Raw genomic sequence first — 25,699 nt, 5'->3', positions numbered from 1 at the left:
TACTAGGCAAGCATTCTATCAAATGGCTGTATTTCCAGCCCCAGACTGCTTTTTTAAACAACAAAAAAGAGCATTCATTTAAAAATATTTTATAAAAATGCTTGCACATCTATGAATTTATTATATATTTACATTTTATTATACTCACATAGTTTACACATTATATAGTCTGCTTTTTTACTATATACCACATTTGTATCAAGTGTACGTACACCTATACTGATATATTAAATAGATATAAATTTGCAAACAAATTTAGCTTGGGATGGCTCCACAGCAGAAGGTTACATTCCCAGCATTCCTTATTATTCAGTATTTCTGAGATTTTTTTTTTTTTTTTTAGGTTCTGGTCAGTGAATTATGAACAGATTATGTTCTTACAGCAAACAATGGAGGGCTGCCCATCCTGACTGCTATGCCGGGCTGTGTTGTGTTCTTTTCTTTTCGTGCTAGGCATGACTGAGAGCGAAGGTAACCTTGTGAACACATCCATACTCTACAGCAGACTGGCAATGACCGTCCTTGACCCCAGTCACCCTGCTATTCCACACTCCTCCCACGAGGCAGAAGCCCCCATCTCTACTAGGAATTATAGCACGGCTCGTGTTCTCTCCAATGTCCACCACATCTGGAGGATGAGTGGAGGGGACTGAATTTCAGAAACAGCCCAAAGCCACTGAAGACAAGCGCCCGTGGAGGTCTATCTGCACTCGTCCTGGTTAAAAAAAAAATGAGGTGGGATCTAAAAGGAAGAAGAAGAATTTTCTCTCCGTTAACTAGTTTGATGATGCAAAAAGCCATGTCAAAGGAGCAGACCCCAAATGTTTTAATTTAAGAATGACACAGTTGAAATGTGTTTTGTCTGCTGGGGACTACTTTGGACGGCACAGTCAAAACTCTGACACATATGTGGAAACTCTGACACATATCTTTAGAATCAGCCTCTCAATTGACACACTGCCATTTGTTTATGATAACGGTTCAAAAGGAAGGAAGCCCACTTGAGTTATTCATGAGGACTGGCAACAGTAATGCATTAGTTTGGACCATTCCTTAACAATCCCACTCTGCACACACTCTCTTACAACTGTGCTCCATGTAGCCTGAAGCATCCAAGCCTCCTCTAGGGCTTCCCATATCTGACACCCATCTCAGGAGACAGCTGGGTTTCCCCACTGGTCTCTATCTCACTAGTCAACAGAGCTGGGACTTGCTCACTCCTTGCTCCTAAGGGGTGGACATTCTTTGGCCTGAATCCCTATTCCTTCATGATTATCAAGCTAAGCCACTTATCACAACTGTCGGAACTAGTGAACTATGGAGATGCTGGGATGTCTGTGGTGGGCACAAGCATGTCAGAGGAAGCAGATGAGAAAAGCCTAACCAGAGCAAGGTCATGGGGAGAAGGATGGTGGGGTGATGTCAAAGAAGAGACAGGCGTCCGGAGGAGAGTCATGCAGAGGGAGCAGCCACCAACTTGCTCCTAGGATTGTTGCCCAGTTTGAAGAGGTTTCTGGAGGAGGGGATGGGAAAACGGTAGAGTTCTCTGGAAATCCTCAAGAATGGGCTGGATTCCTTACACCAGCCAAGACTAATTTTTATGTTATTGTGTGAGTGAGTGCAAGCATGGACACATGAGTGCGGTGCAGGGAGAGGTCAGTAGAGGGTGTTGAGTTCCCTGGAATGAACCACAGGCTGTTGTGAGCTGCTGTGTGAGCGCTGGGAACTGGACCCGTGTTCTCTCACAGGAGCAGCAAACATTCTTAACCACTGAGACCTCCAGATTAGTTTCTGGTTTTTGTTGTTAATCTTTGAGTTAGCATACAAAGCACTAGGCTTCACTATGACATTTTCACACATATAAAACAAAGATTTTATAATATATGTGTATGTATATACATACATATATATAATTAAATTTTGTTCATATTTATCTTCTATCATGTTCCAGATCCTTTTGGCTCACTGCCCTCCCCCATGGCCCCCCTTCTGCTATCAGGACATGGATGTACTTTTTTATTGCTGGGCTTTGTATTCATCAGGTACACACAACACTAATGAAGGGTATGGGTGGTTTTCCCCTGTGTTCTGGAACATAAAAAAAAAATGAACTTGAAACTCCAGTTTACATGGGGGCCTCTATAAGGCCTTCAGGGGTCTGTGATGAAGGGGACCCCATCATGCAGTTGCACGGAGGCCCCTCCCTAGGGGACTTGCCATCGGCCTCTTAGGAGCTACTTGCTGTGACATCAGATGTCCTCTTTAGTGGTGTGTGTGTATGTGTGTGTGTGTGTGTGTGTGTGTGTGTGTGTGTTATATGTGTGTGTGTGTCCACTTTGTAGCCCAGGATGGTCTCAGAGTCATTGCCATCCTCCTGCCTCTGCTCCCTGAATGCTGGGGATGGATGTTTGGAACACCACACCTGGCTGTGTCTGTTTTCAATGCCTAGAGAAGCAGGTCCTCTGGAGCAAGGAACACGGTTTTCAGGTTAAGTCTCAATTACACCCTTTGCCTCAGAGGGTCAAGCAGTTTGGTTTCCAGTGAATTTGTGGTTGTAGCTGCGGTTACCCACTGACTTCTCATCTGCCTAGCTTGTCTGATAACAGGCAAATGGGGGAGGGGGAGCTTTTAATACCCCCTCCCAAAAGGCGAAGATGGGCACAGAGTTAGTCCGTGCACGGAACCAGGCCAGGACACATTACTCCGGGAAGGAAAACTATCCATGCTGGACTCTGGTGTCCCCTTCTCTTTTGAATCTGGTGTTTCTGTCTCTGTATTGTGGTCTCTCTGTCTCTGTCTGTCTGTCTGTCTGTTTTCTTTATTAAAACCAGGTCACAGTAGCCCGTGATGCAGAAAGACAAGCTATTCTAGCTCCTAAATGAGTCATTTTCAAGGAAGTTTAATTCAGGACCAGGGTCTGCAAGCCTTGGCCCAGGGGAGTCAGCTGCCAGTCAGGGGTGGGGTTCCCTGCTACCCTCTACTCAGCTCTACAGGCACTCAGGGTCTTTTAAGGAAAGAGAGGGTCATAGTGGTTGAAGGGGTACCACAAGTGGCCCATAGAGCCCGCGTGGCGCGATGGCGGGGGCAGGAAGGGAGGCGGTGGCGCGGGCCTGCGCGGGGCCGCTGCAGCTCGGAACTGCTGCAAAAGCAAGCAGCCCGCGTTATCAGTGGCGCGCAGGCCTGCGGTTTTCTCGCTCTTGCAACCCAGCTTCAACTGCCGGTTTATTTTTCGACAAACAGGATGCCTCCATCTGAGGCTGTCAGCATCCCAGGCTCTTTGAGAAGAAAAGAGGTAGTGAGGGCCCCACCCTAGGGCCCAGCCGGGAGGGGCGGGAGGTCTTGTTTCTAGAGGCTTCCCAGAGAAGTGAGAACCCGGCAGGTGCAGTTGCTGGGCGCCAGGAGAGTGTCAGGAAGGGCGGGGGTGAAACTTACACTCCCCCACCCCCACCCGAGCTCAAACGGACTTCTTGGGCCCCACCTCTACATGGGTTCCAAGGCTAAGAGTTCCCACTGCAGGAAGACAGACAGCTTGGGCATCCAGAAGCGTGCCTTTGAACTTCAGTGGGTGCAGAACACTTGAGGTTCACCAAATGCTAACCTGCTGGTCCAAAGACCAGCCAGGCCTGGGATGGGGAGCCTGGAGACAGCTTGCATTCAAATGCTAATGGTGTGCAAAGATGTGATGGGTGGGGTGGGGGTGTGATTTTACTCCCTGGTTTTATGGGAGCTACTTTGTTAATGGAGAAAAGGGATTCCTTTATGTTCTAGAAGGAATGGGATTTGAAACTGGAAAGGATTTGAAAATCCCAGCTAGAGAGATGACTCAGCAGCGAAGACTGCTTATTGCTCTTCCAGAGGACCAAAGTCCTTTCCCCAGCATCCACCGCAGGTGGCAAAGACTGTCTGAAACTCCAGCTCCAGAGCAATCAAATGCCTCTGGCTTCTGAGGGTGTCTGCAGTCACACTCAGGCACCCATACATTCACAGAAACACACACACACACACACACACACACACACACACACTCAAAATAATGAAAATAAAATCTTTTGCAAGATCCCAGCTGGGAACACCTTCAGACATTGGGGGGAATTTAAAGTAGGGTTTCAGCCAAGAGATGACAGATAAGACAAAAAATACCCTAAAAGATACCCAGCCGAGCCGGAGTCCTGGCTGTCCCTGAACACATCCTCATCTTGCATTGGACCTTCACAGACACAGTTTTCAGGAACTGGGTCATTGTATGTAATGGCACAGAATCCATAGTCCAGATTTCAGAGCCCAAGACTTAACTTGTTCTCAAACAGAGTCTAGGATTGTGACATGAATTTAAAAATGGGTGTTTTTTTTTTTTTTTGCGTTTCATGTGATTAGCTGTCTTCTACGAGAGCCGAGAAAGCAGGGTAGGAAGTCCACTCTCTTACTAGGGAGAAGGCAGAAAACCCGCCAGATGTTCTACGTACAAACTAGGTTCTGCTACATTTTGCTCAGGCCTGAAGTTGCATCAAGATTCCATTTTGACTTCATCAAAACCAGTCAAGGCTTCCTGTTGCAGATTGTCACTCAAAGACCTTGAAGGCTACAGGGCAGTTAAGATGTTTTGTCTTCCCTCTGACTTTGGGGTTTCTCAGTTGGGGCTTTGGAAATCTGGGAATTTGCTGTAAGGGTTTCTTGTGTACTGCCACGCTGAGGACTCCCAGGTCTACAAAGATCAAGCCTACAATCTTACTGGGGCCTTCTGAGCATAGAACACATTGTCCCTGGCCTGGTCTGATGCCATTCTTGGGTTGATGAGTTAAATTTTTGTTCACAAAGTGTCTCTGGCTTGGGCTTTGCCTCTCTAACTAGACGGCAGGATCTTGGAGGCAGTTGTAGGCAGTCCAGTGTTAGCACTGCAGGTGTTTTATAGCACAGGGTCATACACATGGGCCACCCAGCAGAGCTACGGATGCTCACAACTACTAAGGGAGTTAGCAGCCACACACTTATGTGGCTTTGGGATCAGAAGTTGGGAAGAAAAATGGGGTAGCAGGTGGAAGAGTTTCATGGGAACCTGGTTATATGGTTATAAAGATGTGGTGAAAATGGGGGAGTGTGGAGCCTCTGCTCAGCTGTCGCTGTGTGGACTGCAGAGGGGTGGCTTCTTGTTACCAATACTTTACACCATGTTTTAGCTTCAACTGACTACCTCCACAGACCAAACGATGGGTGTTTCCTCTACACTTTCACCCTCCAATGGTGAATGTCCTGAGCGGCTCTCCCTTTTTGCTCTAGTTGGCCTCCCATTTTCTCTGCCTGGTTGGTGGTCAGCTCAGACCCTCACCTCCAAGCTCAAGTTGGAGGACATTTTTAGTCTATTACACATAGTCTGGCAAATGAAAGGCATGCTTATATATAGTTGAAGTGGATTAAAGTACTTTAGGAAAAGCAATAGACACACCTCATTTTATCCCAACATGGCTAAGCTAATTATTGATTGTGTGATCATGGCCTTCATTCTTAACCTTCAATGGTCTTGGTTTGCCAGCTGAACTCCGAGGCTCAGTGAGTTCACTTCTGAGTTGCTATGACCGTATTGACTCATGAGGGTTTGGATGGGTGCGTGGCAGATACTTGGTGACCTTTTGAGAAAGCCAAGTGGGGCTAACCTGGGGTGCCCAGCCCCTCCCTGCAGTTTGTTACCTGGAGAAAAACTTGCACCTGTCCCACCCCTTCCTTCTCGTGGGTTCCTTCTCTACTGCCTCATCTACCAGTCCACTGCCCTTTAGTCTTTAGTTGCCCTCTGAAGGGAATCTTTTGGCTTCTGTAGGCATTCCTTCCTTCTGGAATGTAAGAATATCCCCATCTGTCATCTGGTCATCCTCCTCACCAGGTCCTCTGTGTTCCCGGCAGCAGCAAGGACCCCTCTGTTCCCCTTATCTTCTCCCTCTAGCCTGTGATCTTCAGTTTCCAAAGGTGTCCCTCTTTGTGCTGGACTCTTGTGTCTTCCATTTATCTTCTTGTTTCTCTGATCTTTGAAGTCCCTATGAGAGCCTGCAGACCGCTCCCTTCCTGTATGACATAGGAGTAAGATCCCCGGCACAGTGCTGAGCTCTGCCTCCCACAAAAGGCCGGAGCAGCTCAGCCGCCATCATTTCTAAGACCTTTGAAGTTCTTTGTGCTTTTACAGGGAATTGGCTGTGCTCTGGAGATGGGCCCAGTTGCGTTTCCAGTTTTGGTGGTGGTATGTGTGTGAGTGTATTTGCAGGGCTCTCTCTCTCTCTCTCTCTCTCTCTCTCTCTCTCTCTCTCTCTGTGTGTGTGTGTGTGTGTGTGTGTGTGTGTGTGTGTGGTGTTGGGAGGGCTTTCTAGGAAATAAAATAGCAAGAGTGCAAAGAATAAGAATTTTCTCTTGTGGTGCTAGTGATAGTGTGAGGCAGGATTTCTCTCCTTTGTCTTCATTTGGGCCTGAGCATTCCTTGTTTGGGGCTGTCCTGTAAGCTGCCGTGCGTGCAGTAGCATCTCTGGACCCCACCAACTCACTGAGTTGCTAATAGTGTCCCTCTCCTCTCCTTCACCTGAGTGGTGGCCACTACAGACAACGCCAGGCAACGATGAGTTGCTCCTCGTCCTCACATGGCTTCCTTCCCCTTGTTAAAAACCACTGCTGTATAACATTCTCTTGGTGTAGAAGAAAAATGAAAAGGAACCTTATTCTGGAAAGCTGTCTAAATATGACCTGAAGAAGTGAGGGATGAGTGAACAGACTTGCTAGAAAGGCCAACTCTTAAGAAAAAGCAAAACTGCCAGGAGATTAGTCAGCGTCAGATGAACTCCAGACACAAACAACCTGAAACCACTGAACGGAAACGGAAGGCTTCTTGACACTGGTCTGGACAACGAGGCTTCATATAAGACCCTCAAGGCACAGGTGACCAAAGAAAAAAGCAGACAAATGGGATTATATCAGATTGAAAACTCTTTCTAGGAAAGCCGTCAGCAGGGTAAGAAGGCATCCTACTGAACCGGAGGACGCATTTGAAATCATGTCCGCTAAGGGCTTCCTCTCCAGTACATACATGGAACCCAGCAACTCAGCAGGAAGGCAAGAAATAACCAGATTAACACACGAGCAAAGGGCTCAGCAAAATACTCCCCAGAAGACAGATGCATGGCCAAGTGTTTAAATTTGATCAACACCCCTAACCATCAGGGAAATGCAGAAAAAACCTCTGCGAAAGGGCGCCTCAGCCCAGAGACTCCAGAGCTGGTGAATATGTGGGAAAAACGGACCCCAGAGTGGCTGCGCTCCCCAGAAAGCCGTGACCTGGGACTTTCAGTCTGTCACTGTCTTCTAGACAGAAGCTGAGGCAGCCTCCTGCCACCTGCGCCTCTTTCCAGTCTCCCCACTATGTGTCGTTCCTTCTCGTCGATTGCAGGGGTTAGGAGCAGAGCCAAGAGGCAGGGTGGAGGTCTGTGTCAGCTTCTCCCTGCGGTGCGTGTGTGCGTACAAGCGTGTGCGCCTGTGTGCCCACACTCAACCGTGACTTCCATGTCTGCTTAGAGTCAAACCTGTCATTCATACAGCTGGTGTGTCATCTCTGTCCTGGAAGACTCCCCAGGCAGGCCCCAAGTCTTGATGAAGGTAACAGCAGATGCCATCATGAAGAAAGAGGGAAGGCAGAAGAGGACGGAGGGGAGCTGGGCTGGCCTGGCCCTGGAGTGTATACAGACATCCCGAAAGAGGATGAAGAAGCCCAGCAGGGCTCTGAAGTGCCATCAAATCCCTGGGGTTTTGATTTCCCTGTCCATCATCTGCACAGGCAAAGCAGCTCCTTGGCCTTCTCCAGTGAGCTTTATTATTTTATTACTGTTTTTTATTACTGAAGAATAATTAGCTTGAGCACCTTTTAATTTCTTCCCATCAAGATGTTTACACAGCGACAATTAGAGGCTGGCAGCGCCTCGCATCTGCACAGGGAGTCTCTGCAGAGCCAGCAGGAGCTGGCATAGGGACTCATCACTACTACATCCTCCCGTGGGGCCGGCAGAGAAAGGAGTGGAATTGGGGTGAATGTGTTAATCTTGGCAGGGAAACCAGGTGAGAAGCGCCTTTAAGACAAACACAGGTTAAAGAAGGAACCAGACGAAAACCACAACACAGTGACTTGACACAAACAAAGGCTTCACGGAGATGCTGAAGGATGGACAGCAGGGACTTTTGAGATGATAAATGTCTCTAGAGAAAGACCTACCATGCTCAAAGGCCCTGTAGGAAGCACATCTCTGCCGCTGTGTGATTGGCAAATAACGACAGGGAGGTCTTGATCACAGAGCTGCTTCTTCCTGTCACAGCTGAGTCCACGGCTTCTGGACAGAGCATTTCAATCACAGAAACAATGACATTGAAGTGTTTGATGCAAACCCTGGTCAAGGTCAGAGGTCACAGTCAGGGTAATGAGGTTGCTGCCTCTCAGAGAGGCTCCTAGCCTTCTGAAGGATGGACTGTGTGGTGGGCCATCCTATGGACCCTTCGCCTGAGTTTGGATGGAGTCAGAAAAAAAAAAAAATCTCAGAAAGAAAGCTAAAGCTGTGTGTCAAAGTCACGCAAGCTCAGGGTCAGACTTGGGCAACTTTGACAAACACCTCATTAAGATTTTCATGGGACGTGCCCAGGAAATTATAAAACACAAAAGACACAGGAAATAAACCCGAAAGCACCCCTATTAGATATCTTCTTGGTCACAGAGATGTCCAAAATGTTACTTCCTTCTACACCTGAGGGATCTCAAGACTGATGAATGGAAGCCACAGACTGCTGTGGAAGACTGAAGAGTTGCCTGTCCCCAGCATGCTAAGACTGCCGGCATGGGCACTCAGGCTTGGGGAAGGATGGACAGACGGACCCCTGTGGGAGAAGTCTGAAGGTCTCCTTCAAAGGGCAGCTGTGTTGGGGAGGGGCCTGAAAAGGAGTACAGTGAGAAAGGAAACAGAGCCACCCATGACGAGAACGAGAGACCACTGAACGCCTCCTCCAGAGACACCCAAACAGCCCAGGACAGGAGGCAGTATCCCGACATAGGACCTCCCCTCCTGCCACTCGTGATCTAGGGGCATTGGCGAGCCTTTCGCTCTGAGAGGCTAGACTCCCTTGAGTATCATATAAGTGATCTTTTGGTTTGGTTTGGTTTTGGTTTTGTTTATTTTTAGATGGGTTTCTCATGTAGCCCAGGCTGGCCGCGGGCTTCTGATTCCACTGCCTCCAGCTCCGAAGTCCCAGGACTGTGGGCGTGTACTACCTTAACCCTTTAGACAGTGCTGGAACTCAAATTCAGAGCTTCATGCATGCTAGGCAAGCACATTATTAACTGAGCCACATCCCCAGCCCCCCCCCCCGAATATTCTTAATCCGCCCTGTGTACCATCTGCAGGCAGACACTGGGCTCTATAGCCTGCCTGAATGCTTCTGTTTGGACTTGGCTGACGTGTCTCTGAAGCCTGACCCCAGGCCATTTCTCTTGCTTCTGCATGAGACCGGTTATCATCAGAACACAGTTCATGGGTCATTTGAAGGGTTCAATGCTATACATGCATTTCCCTCACACTTAGTAGGCGCTCAAGAAATGCTTGTTGCCCTACGCTTAGTTTAAACGGCTTTACGTTCAACGCTCTTTGAGGGGCACTAAGCTCGCCACGGGTTGACAGCAAGCTGTTTTCTCCTTCACAGGTGCCCGGTTCCAGGAAACACCACAAAGCCACCTTCTGAAGCTAACAGAGGCGGCTCCCCACCTTCACATCCATGGCAGTTTCCACAATTGCCCGTTACTTCTTGCCTCCTTCCGGGGTCTCCCACCTCATGTATTCTATCTCCAGCCTTCCGACAAGTGCACAAAGGTTGGACCATCTCCTTACTTTATAAGTGGGATGCCAAGATGTTAAAACACGGCCCTCGTTGACACTGGTGGTGACAGAGTGTGAACCGATGGCTGGATTCAAAGCCTTTCCCCTCGGCACCTGTCTGCCCTGGTCCTGTTTCCATTTTAGTCCCTCTTTGGAGATGACCCATTGGAGAGGGTCTAGTAATCCAGAAAACTTCGATCCCCTTGGATGCCTTCTAGAATGATTGGAATGGTATTCTGGATGAAGAAATGGACGTGCAGGAGGAGAGGCAGAATCTTGTGAGAGTTACCTGATTCAAAATGGGAAGGCCATGGAAAGGTGGGAAAACACACTAGCACTTGTATTTGAAGCTTTTCAATTTTGGGGTGTGTGTATTTTATAATGCACATTCTACAGTTGTCTCAACAGTGGCACGGGCATATCATTTGTAAATAAAGACCCATGCAAAGATTGTGGGCTTGTTTAACAGCTAGTAATGATTCATAGTAATGCAAGAGCCCAAGGTGGCTGCTACTCCTGATGCCTATGGAGAAAGCTTTGTCCAAGTCAGTATGTCCTGAGAGGTCTCAGTGGATTCCCTAAGGCATGCAGATTTTGAGTCCTGGCCTGTGTGCATGTGCTGGTGGTATGAGAGGAGAGCTTCATTTCTCCCCAGAGTAGACATTTTTGGCCTTGTGAATCAGGAACCCTGAGCTTCATTTAGAGTCAGGCATTCTGTTGATACATCTATTCCTGGTATAGACTGTAGTCTTGTTTCAAATCTTCTATACCCGTTCTCCTGCTTTTCAACACTGTCCCCCACCCCCGCCTCAGATCTGGGGGCTATCAGCCTGGTGACTATTCTCTGCAGCCATGACCTTGCTCAGAATTCTGCTTCTTTAAATTTCACCACAGACACTCACAAACCAAGCCCCGGCTGGCTGCCACATTGGTGGGAATATCGTGAGTGTTGGAGTTACGGGAAACAGAGACTCCATAGGACCCATGTTCCTATCGTAGTCCGAGGAAGATGCCGGTGGCTCCGGGACTTTACACACAGTTTATCATGCAGACAGATGCTTGGTATGCAAAGGACCCTGGGGTCTGACCAAGGCAGAGGATTACTTGTGTCTCTTGAATGGTATCAGCCACAGCGGTGTGGTGTCGGCAAAGCTCTGAGACAGAGGTTAAGGGGACCTAGCTTTAGTGTCTGACTCAGATGGGACCTTGGGTAGGCTTCTCTCTGAAGCCCTGATGGAATTTCTTAAACTCCTGTTAGGATCCTCGGAGACAGCTCAAAATAAGTAAATAAAATAAGTAAATAAAATAAGTAAATAAAATAAATAAATAAATAAATAAATAAATAAATAAATAAATAAATAAATAATGAAGTGTTTGTCTTGCAATCACGAGAACTGGAGTTCAACCCCCAGAACTCACATTTAAAAATCCAGGCATTGTAACCCGTGCTTGTCTCTGTGGAGGCGGCTCATTGGCCAGCCAGCCTGGCCTGCTCAGCAAGCTCCAGGCAGCTTGGCTAAGGAGGCACAGCTGGTTTTGTCCTCTGGCCTCTACATACCCACATCACACGTGTGCATGTGCACTGTCCTCGCACACACATGAACGTACACACTCATTCTCCACTCTGTATTTTGAGACGCGATCTCACTAAGTCACCTGGGCTGGCCTTGAATTTGTAATCCTCCTGCCTCAGCCTCCCAAGTAGCTGAAAGAAGAGTCCTGAGCCACTACGTGGGGCCTGAATTCCTTTGTCCTTCATCTCATACCCCTATCTAGCATGTTGAGTACTGCAGTATTTTCTAGATTTTTCTGTGGGCTCTCATAAGGAAGTCCTCCTCCTCATGTTTTCAGAGTGCTGTTTGCACTACTGTGGCCATGTTACTCGTAAGGAAAGAGGGAAACGCTGCTTCCTAGAGCAGTTTCCTGGTTAGTTTGGATAAATGTGCATGTCCCATCATTTTATTTTCCATCCAGAAAAGTCCCTTCCAAAGAGTCCCAGCGCACATTTCCAAAAGACCTGGTGTGAAAGCCTGATGGCTGGTAGAGAGGGGAATCGGATGCCTTGTACAGTACGAGAGCTGCTCATTCTTGTCTGTCTGTGCAGTTTCCAGGCTGACACACACATGGAGCTTTGACTTGGAACCCACAAAACATGGCTTCACGTTTGCACAAACTGATGTCAGTCTTAGGAGCAGCAGAGCGCTCAGCAAACACAAGGAGGAAATGACCGTTTCTAATGGGGTGGGGGGTGAGCTAAAATGTCTGGGAGAATCGTTGGTTTAAAAGAAGTCTGTCCAAAAATAGGCAGCCGGCGGGCTGGAAATGGGAGGGTAGTGCCCTGTGCAGAGCCCACAGTCCTCAATATGAGCACCCGTCTTGCAGCAACGTGAAATGAAAGGTGTGCATTATTTCCTCTTTTGAAGGAAACCTGAATAAGGACTTTCTTTTCTTTCTTTTTTTTTTCTTTAAATGAAGCATTGACTCTCTCAGCAGAGAGAGATAGAGAAAGATTTGCATCCAGACTCCGGAAGCCGACAGGGCCAGTAATTACCAGGCAAAAACAACCTTCTCTTTGCAGTAATATGAGGTATGAATGAGAACCGCCCACCCTAGAAAGATGGTCATTTTCTGGTCATTATCTGTTATTTTTTTATTTCTATGAAAGAAGAAAACATCTCTAAGTAAATTTAAGGTAAGTCGTTTAAAACTGAATTTCATTTGATACAGGGGTGGAAGGCTAGGGTGAAAATCAGTGGTTAGAGCATGTGTGAGGCCCTGGGTTCCATCACCAGTACCACATGGAAAAATGAAGAAAATTAAAAGGGGGAAGGAAGGGATGGAGGGAGAGAGGGAAGAAGAAGGAAGGGGAAGGAAGGAGGGAGGTAGGTAGGAGGGAGGGAGGAGGGAGGGAGAGAGGGAGGGAGGAAAGGAGGAAGGAAGGAAGGAAGAGAGGAAGAAAAACACCAAGGAAAACAATTCTATATAAAGCAAATGAATTTCCTGCCCCCTGGCCAGGCGTGGTGGCTCTAGGAGAGTCTACTTTGGTTTGGACCTCTAACATATCGAGGGTTAAGTATGATTTTGAATTTTGACCCTGTGAATTGCTGTGGTCTTGCTCCCCATTGAATCAGCTCCAGCCCTACCCTATCCTATTCCCTGCTGCTTTGTCTCAGGGAACCAGGTCTCCATGGCCACCCCAGCATCCATCTGCTGCTTCCGAGGATGACCAGGGAGGAACATGGTGCTTATGTGCATGCACCCTTCAGAATTCTGACGAGGGGGGAGTGCCAGGTGTCCCCACCTCCATGGAGGACAAAGTCCCTCTTATAATGGCAGACTATTTGCATAGAGCATATGCACATCCTCCTAGATATGTGAAATTGTCCCCTGATGACGGACATATCTAATACTATGTAAAGGTTATGCAAATGAGGCTGAACCATATTGCTTAGGGAAAGCAGATAAGAAAAATCAAGTCTGATAGTCAGTTCAGATGCAATTTTTTTCCCTCAATATCTTCCCTTCTGTTGTTGTTTGCATCCATGGGTGGAGAAGCCAGGGATACAGAGAGCCAATCACATGTGCAGAGCATAATCAGCCTAGAAAACAAGGACACAAGACAGGATGGGGAAGGTGCAGCCCGGGAGCTCACCCATTGGCTGCTGCCCTGTCCTTCCACTCCCAGCCTTCTCCGTCCCAGCTCTCTGCTCTGCACACAACCCTGTCCTCCTTGGCTGCCCTCCAGCCAGAGGCTCACAACACGGTGCTGGCCCACATGGTGTGGAAGCTTCCCTGGCTTTGCTAAATGCTCCTGTTGTCCAACTGCCTTCTAAATATTTGCGTTTTTTATCCACAGACCTAGGTGGCTCCCAACCACGGGGAAGAGGCTTTTTTTTTTTTATGCATGGGGGGGGGGCAGTTAATGCAGAGACCCATAACTTCAAAAAGTGCTGAGAAAAGTGACAAATGAGTGTTTATCCCTAAGTGGGACATCTTTTATCAGCTTCCTTCCCGGACACCACTGCCCATTGAGGCTCAGGAAACATCGGGGAGGAAGCAGAAAGAATGTAAGAGCCAAAGAACATAGAGCAGGGCTGTGAAATGCTTGTTGTTGTCCGGATGAGGGGTGGCCTTTGAACCCAGGAATTCACAGCAAGTGTGGTTCCTGGTTGCCTGCACAAGATCCACACAAGACCTAGCTAGCTAAAATTCCAGCGTGGCCTGGGGAGGAACTAAGGATGGTCAGCCCCAACTGAAGAACTGCTTGCTGCTGATGGATAAGAAGAGGGCACGTTCTTCTTCTTTGGGGGGATGGCCGTTGACAGTTGCTCACACTCCAGTGGCCGCATACCCCTGTGTATATGGGCAGCACTCACTGGACTCAGTGGGTTGTTAAAAATGAAAAGAAGGGCCGGAGTGATGGCTTGGTGGCTAAGAATTCTTCGTGCTCTGCCAGGGGGCCTGGGTTCTGTTCCCAGCGCTCACACAGTGAGTTACAACTACCTGCAACTCTAGCTTCATGGGTTCCTGCACACACGTACACTCAGACACAAATAGACACACATTGAATCAATCATCCAATCAATCATCCATCAATCAATCAAGAAGAAGACATGAAGTTGGGAAGAGGTGTATGTGGGGAAGATATGGGTGGAATTGGAAGGGGAAATGGGGAATGGGTTTGATTATACTTCATTGTAGATATGTATGGAATTCTCAAAGAATAAATTGAAATATATATATATATATATATATATTCAAAAGCATAAAAATTATAAAAAGAAGCTTCTCGTTCTGAATAAAAAGATAGCCTCATGTGATGCAGAGGCCTGCCATCTCCTTCCTGCCTGGACAGGGTTGGTGCTCAGCCATCTTGGCCCCGGCCCAGCATCCTGGGGCCCAAGCCAGGGGCGTCTTGTGTCCCCTACACCCGTTCTGGGCTGCTGGTTCCACACACAGACTAGCTCTCATCTACAGGGGCACTGTGGTCATCTTTTCCCACCCAGCTGACACACACTCACTGAGGAACCCAAGCAAAAGTTCTGTTCTCTTATACGAAAACGATCCATTCCCATCGCACTTGGGTACAGCGCTCCTCTTTCTGTCCTGTGCCCCTCGGCACCACTCAGCGTTATCAGGGCAGCAGAGAGGAAGACAGGGAAAGGGGAGGGTAGAGAGGAGAAGGGACCAGAAAGCCAAGGGAGTACAAGAGTAGGCTGCAGGAATACTTGAGCTTGCCTGTCTGACCCTAAAGGTGATAGATGGTTTAGAATCCCGTTTGTATTTGCCGAATCCCTGGGTCCCATTGTAACACTTCCTGACTGCAGCCATTGTCTCCAAAGACCCCAAAGAAAACACACACATTTCCCTTTTTCTTTTTCTTTCCTGAGACAGGGTCTCTGTATCCCAGGATAGCCTCAGACTCTATGTAACCGGGAATGGCTTGAACTCCTGCTTACAGTTCCCAAACATTGGGATTACAGGTATGTACGCTACTTCCCACCTCCCCCAGTTTCTGTAGTGCTAGTCATGGTACCAGGGGCTTGGTACATGGCAGGCAGATTCGTGTTACAGCAAGCACTCTCCAAACTAGGCTATGTCACCGGCCTGGAATTACTCCCTTTCTGCCTCTCAAAGGGCATAATGATTATACTTTTGCAGGGTTAAAAATGTCAAAAAAAAAAAAAAAAAAAAAAAAAGACATATCATCTTGTCTTGGCCTGAGGCTTCTTGTTTTTTTTTTTTTTATTGGGGTGGGGGGCTTTGAGACAGATTTTCTCTGTGTAGTTTTGATGCCTGTCCTGGATCTCGCTCTGTAGCCCAGGCTGGCCTCGAACTCACAGAGATCCACCTGGTTCTACCTCCCGAGGGCTAGGATTAAAGGCAGGTGCCTTTTCTGCTTCTTATATGCAGAATATAAGAAGATGTGGTTGCTGGTTCACAGGAAGAAGGGACAGTGGGAGCCTGGGGACAGGAATGGTGGGAAAGATGTGGGGTAGATACGTTTGTGTAGGAGAGCAGCTTCAGGAGATTTTTCTAGAAAACTAGGAGATAGAAAAAACACGGAAGTGTCTGAAAATATCTTCCAAGTACGAAATAGTACAAAACTTTCCATATCAAAGTAAAACATTAAAACAATAACAACAAAAACTTCCTTGTGTTGGGGAGCTAGAATGTGTTTTATGGTTTCTAAGGGGTTCGAAGATTTCACACAGGAACCTGGTCATTGGGCAGCAAGCTCTTCTCAAACATTACTAACCCCCTTTTGCAGAACTCAAAGTAGACCCAGCGACATTATTGACTCATCTAGGTCATTGGGAAGTTACCTGAGAAACGCATGAGTTTCCTGTGTGGGCCTCTCCGCCTGGCCCCATCCAGACAGAAACCCAAAGCGCCTTTACCGTTGAGCTTCGACAGAGGACTCGTCAATGACAAATGTCACGAAGAAGAGGAAGCTGGTGGTCTTGAGGAAACCAGGGAACCTGCATGAGCTTCAACAGGCAAAATGGCTTTCCCTGGAAGAGCCGTCTAGACCCCGAGGCTGCACCAGGACTCCCCCAGAAGTGCCTCTGCTCTCCCTCTGTGTCCTGACCTGAGGCTTAGCCTCCACCCACAGAAACTGCGCTGCTGGACCTGCCCAGTGGGCTTTGGGCCTCTCCTCTTGTGGCCACTGACAAGGAGAGGAAGTGTGGATGCTGAAGGCCCCCCGAGGTGCTGATTAGCTCCTGGCCTCCCGTGTCTCTGGGGTGTGTACGGGGTGTTCCACAACTCTACTTTGGGTCCTCTGCCTGGACGACTCTCCCCTCTTCTTTCTATCTTCCCTGCTTCCAGAAACTCTGCCACTTCTTTCAGGGAGCCTTCCTGGTGTCCTCCATAGTATTGAGAGCTATTTTCTTCCAAGGGTGGGCAGAGGTTGACCAACTAACTCACTGGTAGTGCTCGCCACGGTTAACATCACTTGCATGTTGTAGAGAGGCTAAACTCTCCCACAGGCCCTCAGATACTTTAATAATTCGTACTGCAAGGTAAAAAAACACCCCGAGGCTCAGCCAGGCATGGTGGTGCATGCCTTATTCTTTTTAACATTATTTTTATGACTTCTTGGAGAATTAAATAAAATCTATTTTGATCATACTCACACCAACTCCTCCCTTCAACTCTTCCCAGACCAACCATACTTTAATCCCAGCTCTCTCTCGGAGGGAGAGGAAGACAGATCTCTGTGAGGTCCAGGCCAGCCTGGTCTCCACAGTGAGTTTCAGACTGGCCTAAGTGACACAGTGAAACCCCATTTCAAACAAGTAAAACCAACCAGTCAAACCACTTTCCAAATACAACAACACCTTAAGCAAACCAAACGAGAATGGAAGGAAACAAAGAAAACCGAGGCTCCAGGGAGCCCTTCGGCTTCGACTGAAGCCATGGCAGAAAGGAGAGAAACGGCCTGGGTGGTGTTAACTGAGCACACTCCGCCTCAACCCCCCCAGCCCTGCCCCTGCTCACAGCGACCGTCCTGAACCTTGCTGTCTTTCTTCCGCAGACAGACACCAGGCTTCTCTCTGCAAGCCTGGGTGGGCACTGCAGCCCCTGGTCTGTCCCGGCACCAGCCAGCCTTGCTGCCCCACAGCAAAGGGCCACGGCTTTCTCGAACCCATTTTTCAGGTCTGTCTCCAGAACACAGAGGAGTCAGTCCCGGTGCTTTTAGCTGCCCCGTAAGGCCTTTTGCTGTTCAGTTCAGCCATTGCTTACTCACTCATTTATAGGCTTTAATCTCTGTGCGTGCCTGTGTGTGTGCGTGTCTCTCTGTGTGTGTGCGTGCCTGTGTGTGCGTGCCTGTGTGTGTGCGTGCCTGTGTGTGTGCGCGTGCCTGTGTGTGTGTGTGTGTGGTGGGGTGTTTGCGTGTGTACATGCTGCTTCTGTGTGTGAGTGTGTACATGGGTGTGCTAACGGCACTCGTGTGGAGGTCACCGTCCACTGCGGGTCCCTGTCTTCCTGTCTCACCTCCATGTCACAGCAGAAGCACAGAGACAACAGACGAGCATGAGCGTCTGACTTTTTAAGAAGGTTCTGGGGCTTCAAACTCAGCTCCTTAAGCTTGTGTGTGAAGGGCTTTACCCAGAGAGCACCTCACCAGTTCCACCTACTACTTCCTGTCCCATATTTAATGTGTGAACTGCTGTAGGGTCACCCCTCTCCCCTGCAGTCCCTTGGCCGGGGCTGGCAAGGTGTCCTTGGGGTCAACCTGAAGCACAGAGCGTCCCTGCTGGAGAGAGCAGGGCAGAGCTGGTGGCTTCTTTAGAGACCACTCTGGGCTCTTCAGAAGCCATCACTACACTGCTGGCTGCTGCTTCTCGGTCGGTCCACGGAAAGAGCAGGCGGCAAAGGTTATGAGGGAGGGTTCAGATCATTTTTAACACCTCTTGAAAATTAGTTTCGTAATGTGTGGGTAGCCTCCGATGTGAAACTTCATCTCACGAGGGAAGGCAGGCTCTGACTCTTGAATGTCCAGGGCGGCAGCTGGCCATGTGCCTCATTCTGGTCTCCTTATGGACCAGAGGAGGACGATTTGCCGAGGCCACCATGTCAGGGGTCACACTGTCCCTCCAATTCTGTACATTCAAGTTTTAACTCCCAGTTCCTCAGAATGTGATTGTATTGGGTGGACATAGAGTATTCCAGAAGTAATTTAGCTAGGGGGAAGTAGGAGAGTGCGCCTTGCTAGGACTTGGCTTATAACAGGAGGTTAGGGGCTGGGCTGGTAGATCATGCCTGTAATTCTAAGACTCTGGAGGCTGGGGCAGGAGGATTGTTTTGACTCAAGGTTATCTTGGGCTACATTGTGAGGGCTAGATCAATCAGCCTGTGCTAAAGAGTGAGCTGAGAAAGAGAAAGAGAGAGAGAGAGAGAGAGAGAGAGAGAGAGAGAGAGAGAGAGAGAGAGAACCAGGAGAGGTAACAGTTAAGCCACAAGCCAGATCTCACAGGAGCCCAAAGCTGCTAATGCTTTGACCTTACACTTCTTACACGCTTCCAGAGTTTCTGTGTTCCAAGTCCCCAAAGTCCGTGGTCTTTTGCTGTAGCTCGATTACTCACTAGCAGGTTTCGCGTGGTGGACAAAGCCACACGTAATTTCATCTATGGCTTTCTGTCCCCAAGGCCTTCAGTGGTGTGAGAGGAAGTGTCCTCAAGTCTTTCAATAGCTGTAAACTCTTATGGATGGGGAAAATGTGCTGCACACCGTCAGCCCCAGCTCTGATTCCTGTTAAACGGTTCTGTCGGAGCGGCTCGCACAGAGCTAGCTACACAGCTGAGATTTTTTACCTGTGGTTCTAGGAACTCAGGCATCTCAGCACTCAAGCTTTGCCTAGACCACTAAGCCACTTCTAAGAACAAGGCTACCTGAGGCATTTTGAAAAAAAAAAAAAAAAGGAGAAAAAAAATCCGGCAGTTTCCCTCCCCCCCACAGTCACATCTCTTTTGTGCTGTGCATTGCGCCTTCTGAGGGGAGCAGGTTGGGGTTCTGCAAGGGTTTCATGTCCTCAACCATGTGTGACAGCTTCTGGGAGTCTCGGGCGACTCTTATCTCCTTGCTCGGGCAGACTGAGTGAGAACCTGGCGTGGGGTGCTGGGAGAGGAGGGAGTTCTCTGTGGTAGACCACATTCTTTTTGCGTGCCAGCGTCTCAGACGCTGGCGGGCCCAACTCTCACGAGAAAGGGAACAATGGCTTGCTCGGTTCCCCATCTCTGTGTTCTCCCAGTTTCCACACTGGTATCAGGCTGAGAATGAGTTACAGGTTTCCTCCTGTGAGGATTGCAGAGACTGATAAAGAACCATCCCGGGAGGAAAACAGGATTCCCGTGAGCGGCCCACAGTGGCTGCTGGGGAGGGGACACAAGGCCATAAATTACAGGCAAGCGAGCAGCCATGGGGAGCCCTGTGAACGGCCAGACTGTAGTTCCAGGGGCCAGGAGATGAGCTGTGGGACGGAGGTGCGGGCGAGGAGAGGGTGGGTCCTGGCACCAGTTCCAAATGGAACCAAAAAAGGACAGAAAACAAAACAAAACAAAAAAACCTAAAAAAAAAAAAAAAAAAACCCACCACAGCAACAACAACCACAAAAAAAAAAACACACAAAAAAAAAAACAACAAAAAAAAAACACCAAAACCAGCAATGTTTTGTCACAGTTCTGAGTGGGGCATGTCGTGGACAGCCAATGTGGGTCATTAAACCCTTGTGTGGCCAGGTCATTCGGAGGAAACATTAACCAGGGAGTTGCTGAGGTTCTGATACTGAATCTCCATGTTATTCATCAGCTTGTGGATTCTGACAGCCCTTTCTCCCTCCATCTGTTCCGTTTTGCTCAGAGGAGGAAGTGAGGCCTTTTCAAACAAACCACGCTGATTTTTTTTTAAAAAATCAGTATGTGTGTGGTATGTGCAATGCTATGTGCATGTATGTGCATTCACGTGGGGGAATGTGGATACGTACGTGCCAGAGCGTGCCTGTAGAGGTCAGAGGATAACCTTAGACGTTGGCCCTTACTTCCTATGTTGTTTGAGGCAGGGCGTCTTTGTTTGATGCCCTGTGTGTGTACCCCCAGCTAGCTGGCCTGTGAACCTCTAGGGTGCCTCTGTCTGTAGCTCCTGTCCCCCTGTAGGTTACAGATGAGCACATGGCTGCACCTGGCTTTTATGAAGGCTCCATGGATTCAAACTTGGGTCTTCACACTGTGTGGTTAAGTATTTCTACATCTCTCCAGGTCTTCCTGAACTTTGATAGGAGCCAGGTCTGTCCAGGTAGCCTGCTTGAAAATAATCAGACTCTTGTTCCTAGGCTGGGGCAGCTGGCTGCAGGAGTCAGGCTCCTTTGAGTTCCTGGTTACCACATCCCTAACTGTCTGTTGGGCCCATAAAGACATCCCCAAGGCCAGCACCGAGGGCCGCAGTAAAGTTCCCTGCTTCTGTCTTCCTGAGTTCATCAAATAGGAGACAATAAACATTCGGAGCAGGCTTGGGAGTGGAGTCAGCCAGGAATTTTTCTACAAATATTGCTTCCTTTGCTTGTCGGGAGCCCAGAGGAAAAGCACCACTGAGCAGTTGGTGGCTTTTTACCAGGGGCCCCAGGGCTGGTGTCTCTGCCTATGCCTCTGCAGGACACTGTGAGATGTGTGACTCACACCCATGCCCATGATTCAACCTCACTCAATTTCCTCCGCTGCCAGTAAGGCAGCACTTGGAAGCCTTTTAGTTTAAAGCTTGGATTTGGTTAATGGCTTGCATTCTTCTCCTTCTCCTTAAATGCTGATGCCACCCCCCAACCTTCACACACAACACACACACACACACACACACACACACACACACACACACCCTTCCCCTAGTTCTTATATTCCCACATAGAAGCACTGTGACATCCTCAATAGCATCAGTTCTGACAGAGTGACTGTCAGACCCTCCGCATTCCCCTGTGCTTGGCTGCGTGAATAAATAATGATTCACAGATACTGGTTGGGTGTGCATAAGAATTTGTATCCAGAGAATGAATGATTCTCCCCCCCATCAAATTGCACTCCATATCAGCTTTGCCAAACCATCAAGCCACAAGCTGCAGGCACAGGTCAAAGAGCATGTCTTGACGCACGGCTGTACCTTCATGAAATTTTTATGGCACTGTTTTTATTTGCTTAAGCTCAGTCCCCATTTACCATGAAAGATCCACAAAACACACATGGCCACTCATGGCTCAACTCCGGCTTTTTAAGTTTCAAGAGGTTGGCTATGAAAATGTAGGCAGGTTTGGAGACCTGTGGGGTGCCCACCTCCAAGTCTGCCATCTAGTAATTTTAGCTGTGAAAATGTGTGGACTTAGGAAGTGCTCCATAGCTCTTTTCGAGAGAGACTGCGTATGCCGCAGCTTGCTGGCTTTCTGTCTTGAGCAATGCTGGCTGCCGTTTTGTAATTGAGGCTAAAAGAAAAACCACAGCGCAGCCCCTTCTGACGATTGTTCCCAGAATGAGTCTGGCCAGATCCTGCTCTCTGGGAGTCGCCACTTTGGCCCTGAACTCTCCGGCGGGTCCAAGGCATACCTGCGAGCTGCCTCTTCCAGCCCACCCTACTGGCACCATCCGTCCTGGTCAGCTTAAGCACCTGAGCCTGCTAAGCTCCGGGCCAGCTGAGCTCACCGAGAGGGCCAGACAGCTTGCTGACTTCAGAATAACTCCAACAGAGTCATTCAGGGGAACGGACAGCCGTCTCAAACCCAAAGACGAGCCTCCTCGGTGCCAGCCTCTAATCTCCAGGACTTTGCACAAGAGCAGTCCAAAACACTTGACACAAGTTTCCCTCGGCGACCAGATACTTCAACAGCTCGACTAAGCATTTATCAAAACATCGCCGCAGCACAGCGTCCAACAAAGAAATAATCCAGTTGCCTCATAATCACAGGCCTCTGGTTGAATGCCTCCCCACAAGCAGGCAGGGACCCCAGGCAAGCACCCGAGGGTCCTCTGGCTGCCATTTCAGTCTGTGCAAAGCTGAATAAAATCAGATATAAAAAGACCAGCGTACTCACCTCTCACGAAGCACTGTGGGTATGAAGGAAATGACTCAAAAATGCTGTCTGAAGCCATGGTTTCCTTTCGAAAACGCACCTCTTCTGAAGGTGGGGGGATTCAATGGTTTCTTTTACCTTAAGAGCAAAAACCAAGAAAGGTCATCTCCTTTGACCTTACCTCCCACCATGGCTCCCTAAGTCTCTTTCCCCCCCAACCTTAGCACCCCTGGAACTCCACGGGCCCTATGAGGGGGGAAAAAGTGCATTTGCAGTTTGCAGAAACAAACATTCAAATTCTTAAAGATTAAAAAAAAAAAAGCGCCGCCTGGGCTGTGGGCTGGGCTGCTCACCGCTCTGAGAGTCTGTGGTTTGCATTCAGTGTGATTCGCCCTGCCTGCTGACCACTGTGCCGCGTTTAGACTTCTGACACTGCCAGGCTACCCGGCTTGTGGTTCTGTGGTTGTTTATGAGACCCAAAGAAGTTTTCACACAACCCAAATTACAAATTTAACTGTTCCCCTTTCCACAGCCCATCACCATTGGCTCGTGTCAATCACGTGACTTAAGTGATGTCAAATTTTTTTTTTAAACTTTCTGAGCTATGCCCTTCCTGCCCTCCACCTGCCCTCCCCTAAGCTGTGTAAAAGAAAAAAAAAAAAAAAGTTGAGTAGAGCTTAGAAGAGGGGGCTGTAAAAGAAACACAAACAAACAAACAAACAAACAAAATCCCCTGCCTCAGTCTTCTCTTGATGTCTCCGATCTTCACTGACTCAGTGGAGATCAGATCCTGTTGTTATTTGTGGTTTGGGGAACAGCTGATTATTTAGATAAAGATTGCCTTGCTGTTTATCCAATAGTAATTTAACATTGGCACCAACTCGCTGCTGAGGCCGGATGCGGCTTCCATCTCTTACATTGCTGGGCATCAGCTTGGAGAGCTGGGTTCTTGGTAAAAGCATTTAAGACTAAGAAGGGGAAAAAAAAAAACAGATAAAGGAACCATTTCTGTGAGTGGCTGACCCTGAAAGGGGCTAGCAATCTACTGCCATTTCAAAGCTTGGAAAAAAAGAAATAAAATGTTTTAATTGTGGAATGAAAAGACCATTTTAATAAAAACCCAAATGATGAGGCTTTATTCCCCTTCTGTGGACAGACTTAGCATGGATCTCTTTTGGTAAACAGGGAAAACCGTGGCGTGTTCTACACACCCGCACTGACTCCTGCACTCATATCAGGAAGTTCGTTTCAAGGAAAGCAAAGAAAGGAGACTCTCCTTACAAGGCAGAGCTGAGGCTAGTGTACAGGGGTCCTTTCATTGTCCGTACCTGATACGGTACGAACTGCTGATAGCCTCGGATGAACAGGCTGATCCACACCTCTCCTAGGTAGGTCACTCTTTGAGTTCACTAGCAGCTCCTAGAGACTGCCCAGGACCTGCCTCCCCGAGCTGTCCGAGGGGAAAACTCCACAGCTCTTCTGCCTTCAGCAGCCATGTTTGTGTGGAGGCAGGCAATCAAGACATCTTGCTCCCTAGGTTTACCTTCTCCAGTCTCTCTGCTTTGCTTGCTGACAAGTACAACTTTACCCTGTCTGTAGTTCCCAGATGAGGCGTGGCTTTCCTTTTATAACCTGGTTCTTTCTTTTCCTCTGATCAATTTCCCTCAATTTCAAGGCACAGCCTGACGAGAACATCATAGGTCCAAATTTCCAGCCCTGGATGCCAAGCCCCAGGCATAGAAGGCACTTCCCTAAGTCCGAACCCCCAAGGACGACCTCACTCGGTTTTCATTGAGCTAATTTTGGTAATATCCGAGCCCCAGGATATTACCTTCAGTGCCACAGGTCTTTCTAAAGGACCAGGCTCCATTTTTACTTAATCCTGTTTTAACCAATGCAGGAATTAGAAACCTGGGGAGTTCTTTCTCCCAGCCACGCTGAGCAGTCAGCAGCAAATGCCCACACTTGGCTCATCCTTGAAAAACAATGGCTGTACATCTTTTATGAAGCTTATTAATATCTAAACACAATGCCTGCTTCACCTTGCCTCTCAATTCAAATCCCTTGTTAATATAATCCTCATCATTCAAATCCCTTGTTAATATAATCCTCATTATGTCTCTGTGCTGTTGGTGCTTCGAGACAAATTCCAGGCCGCGGCGTTGAGGCTCCAGCCAGGCTGCATGGTCTTCTGCCCTTGCTCCTCCGTGGAGAGCGCTCTTAGGAGCCAAGGGCTGCAGCTGCAGCTGCTGTCTCTAAGGTGACTCACTCCACGGAGGGAGAAACTCAAGTGTCCATGCAGATTAATCCTGTAGGCATTTCACTTTAGAAACTCCCAAATGCTTTTAGCTTTAGGTGTCCACAAGCCCACAAGCGTGGCTTAGATGCCCAGAGTATCCCTTTGCCTTCGGAGGTCTCCACAGGGCAAGCAGAGGGAAGAAGGCTCTCAGGGTGGCTGGCCATCCAGCAGTCCCCCTCCAGGCCGTCATCACAAGGGCCCTGGATGCAGTGAGGCACCAGGGGGCAGAGTTCAAAGGCCTGAGTGCTCAGCAAGTCCTGTGACCGAAAACCCCAAGGACAACTTCAGGGCTCACTGAGGCAGCAGTTGCGGCTTTTCTGGGTCTTTCCACGGCAGCAAGCAAGGAAGGACTCAGCTGGCTGCCAGCAAACTGGGTCTTTACCCTTCTTTAGGAGCCCAGGACAAAAAGACATGTCTGTCATCAGTGAACAGCCTCAAAGAAATACTTAATCCTGTTTTAGGCAGAACTGTTGAGGATTCTTTGAGTTCTCAGGTAGACCCACCCTATCTAGCCTCATTCTTGTTGGTGACTCAGACCCCAGGCTGCCGGCCTGGGAACCACACTGGAGCTGCTTCAGGGGACTTGGCTCTGCCAAATAATGCCACAGCAATCTTCATCCTCTGATTGGCAACGTTACTGAGATGCCACTCTTGAGGGTGGGGCGGGGAAACGCTCAGGTGTCTTTGTTAATGGCCCTATAAACACACCAGGAAAGGTTGGAAGATGCGGAATTACGTAACCCTGTAATTAATGTCGAGAGCTCTGTGCGCAACTCCGTCCAATTAAAACACTCTCTCAGGCTGGCCTTTCCATCGTACCGTACGTACGTCCAGCTGCCTCTGAGCTCCACACCGAGATAACACAGACTCTCTGGACAGAAAATATGGGCACAGATGGGTACTCCCAAGTTAGATAGTATCAGAAATCATCTTATGATAACATCGGTGAATATAATCTCCACAGACCTGTGG

General features: G+C 48.6%; 1 protein-coding gene across 2 annotated transcripts in view; it reads right to left on the bottom strand.

Moving 5' to 3' along the window:
* The window catches only part of Runx1 (RUNX family transcription factor 1), a 226,834-nt gene extending 203,901 nt beyond the window's left edge, over nucleotides 1-22,933 (bottom strand). Inside the window, exons 1-2 of one of the 2 annotated variants that reach the window (XM_037209635.1) lie at nucleotides 22,782-22,933; nucleotides 22,450-22,566 (exon numbers count right to left, since the gene is read on the bottom strand). In XM_037209635.1, coding sequence (XP_037065530.1) covers nucleotides 22,450-22,507 — 58 coding nt within the window. In that variant the 5' untranslated portion in view covers nucleotides 22,508-22,566; nucleotides 22,782-22,933. The remainder of the gene's footprint in view (nucleotides 1-22,449; nucleotides 22,567-22,781) is intronic. The other variant, XM_028877065.2, reaches the window with a different exon arrangement.
* Nucleotides 22,934-25,699: the final 2,766 nt, after the last annotated feature.

The sequence above is a fragment of the Peromyscus leucopus genome, chromosome 12 (assembly GCF_004664715.2).
Source record: "Peromyscus leucopus breed LL Stock chromosome 12, UCI_PerLeu_2.1, whole genome shotgun sequence".
NCBI classification, from domain to species: domain Eukaryota; kingdom Metazoa; phylum Chordata; class Mammalia; order Rodentia; family Cricetidae; genus Peromyscus; species Peromyscus leucopus.
This window is presented reverse-complemented; position numbering and strand designations above follow the sequence as displayed.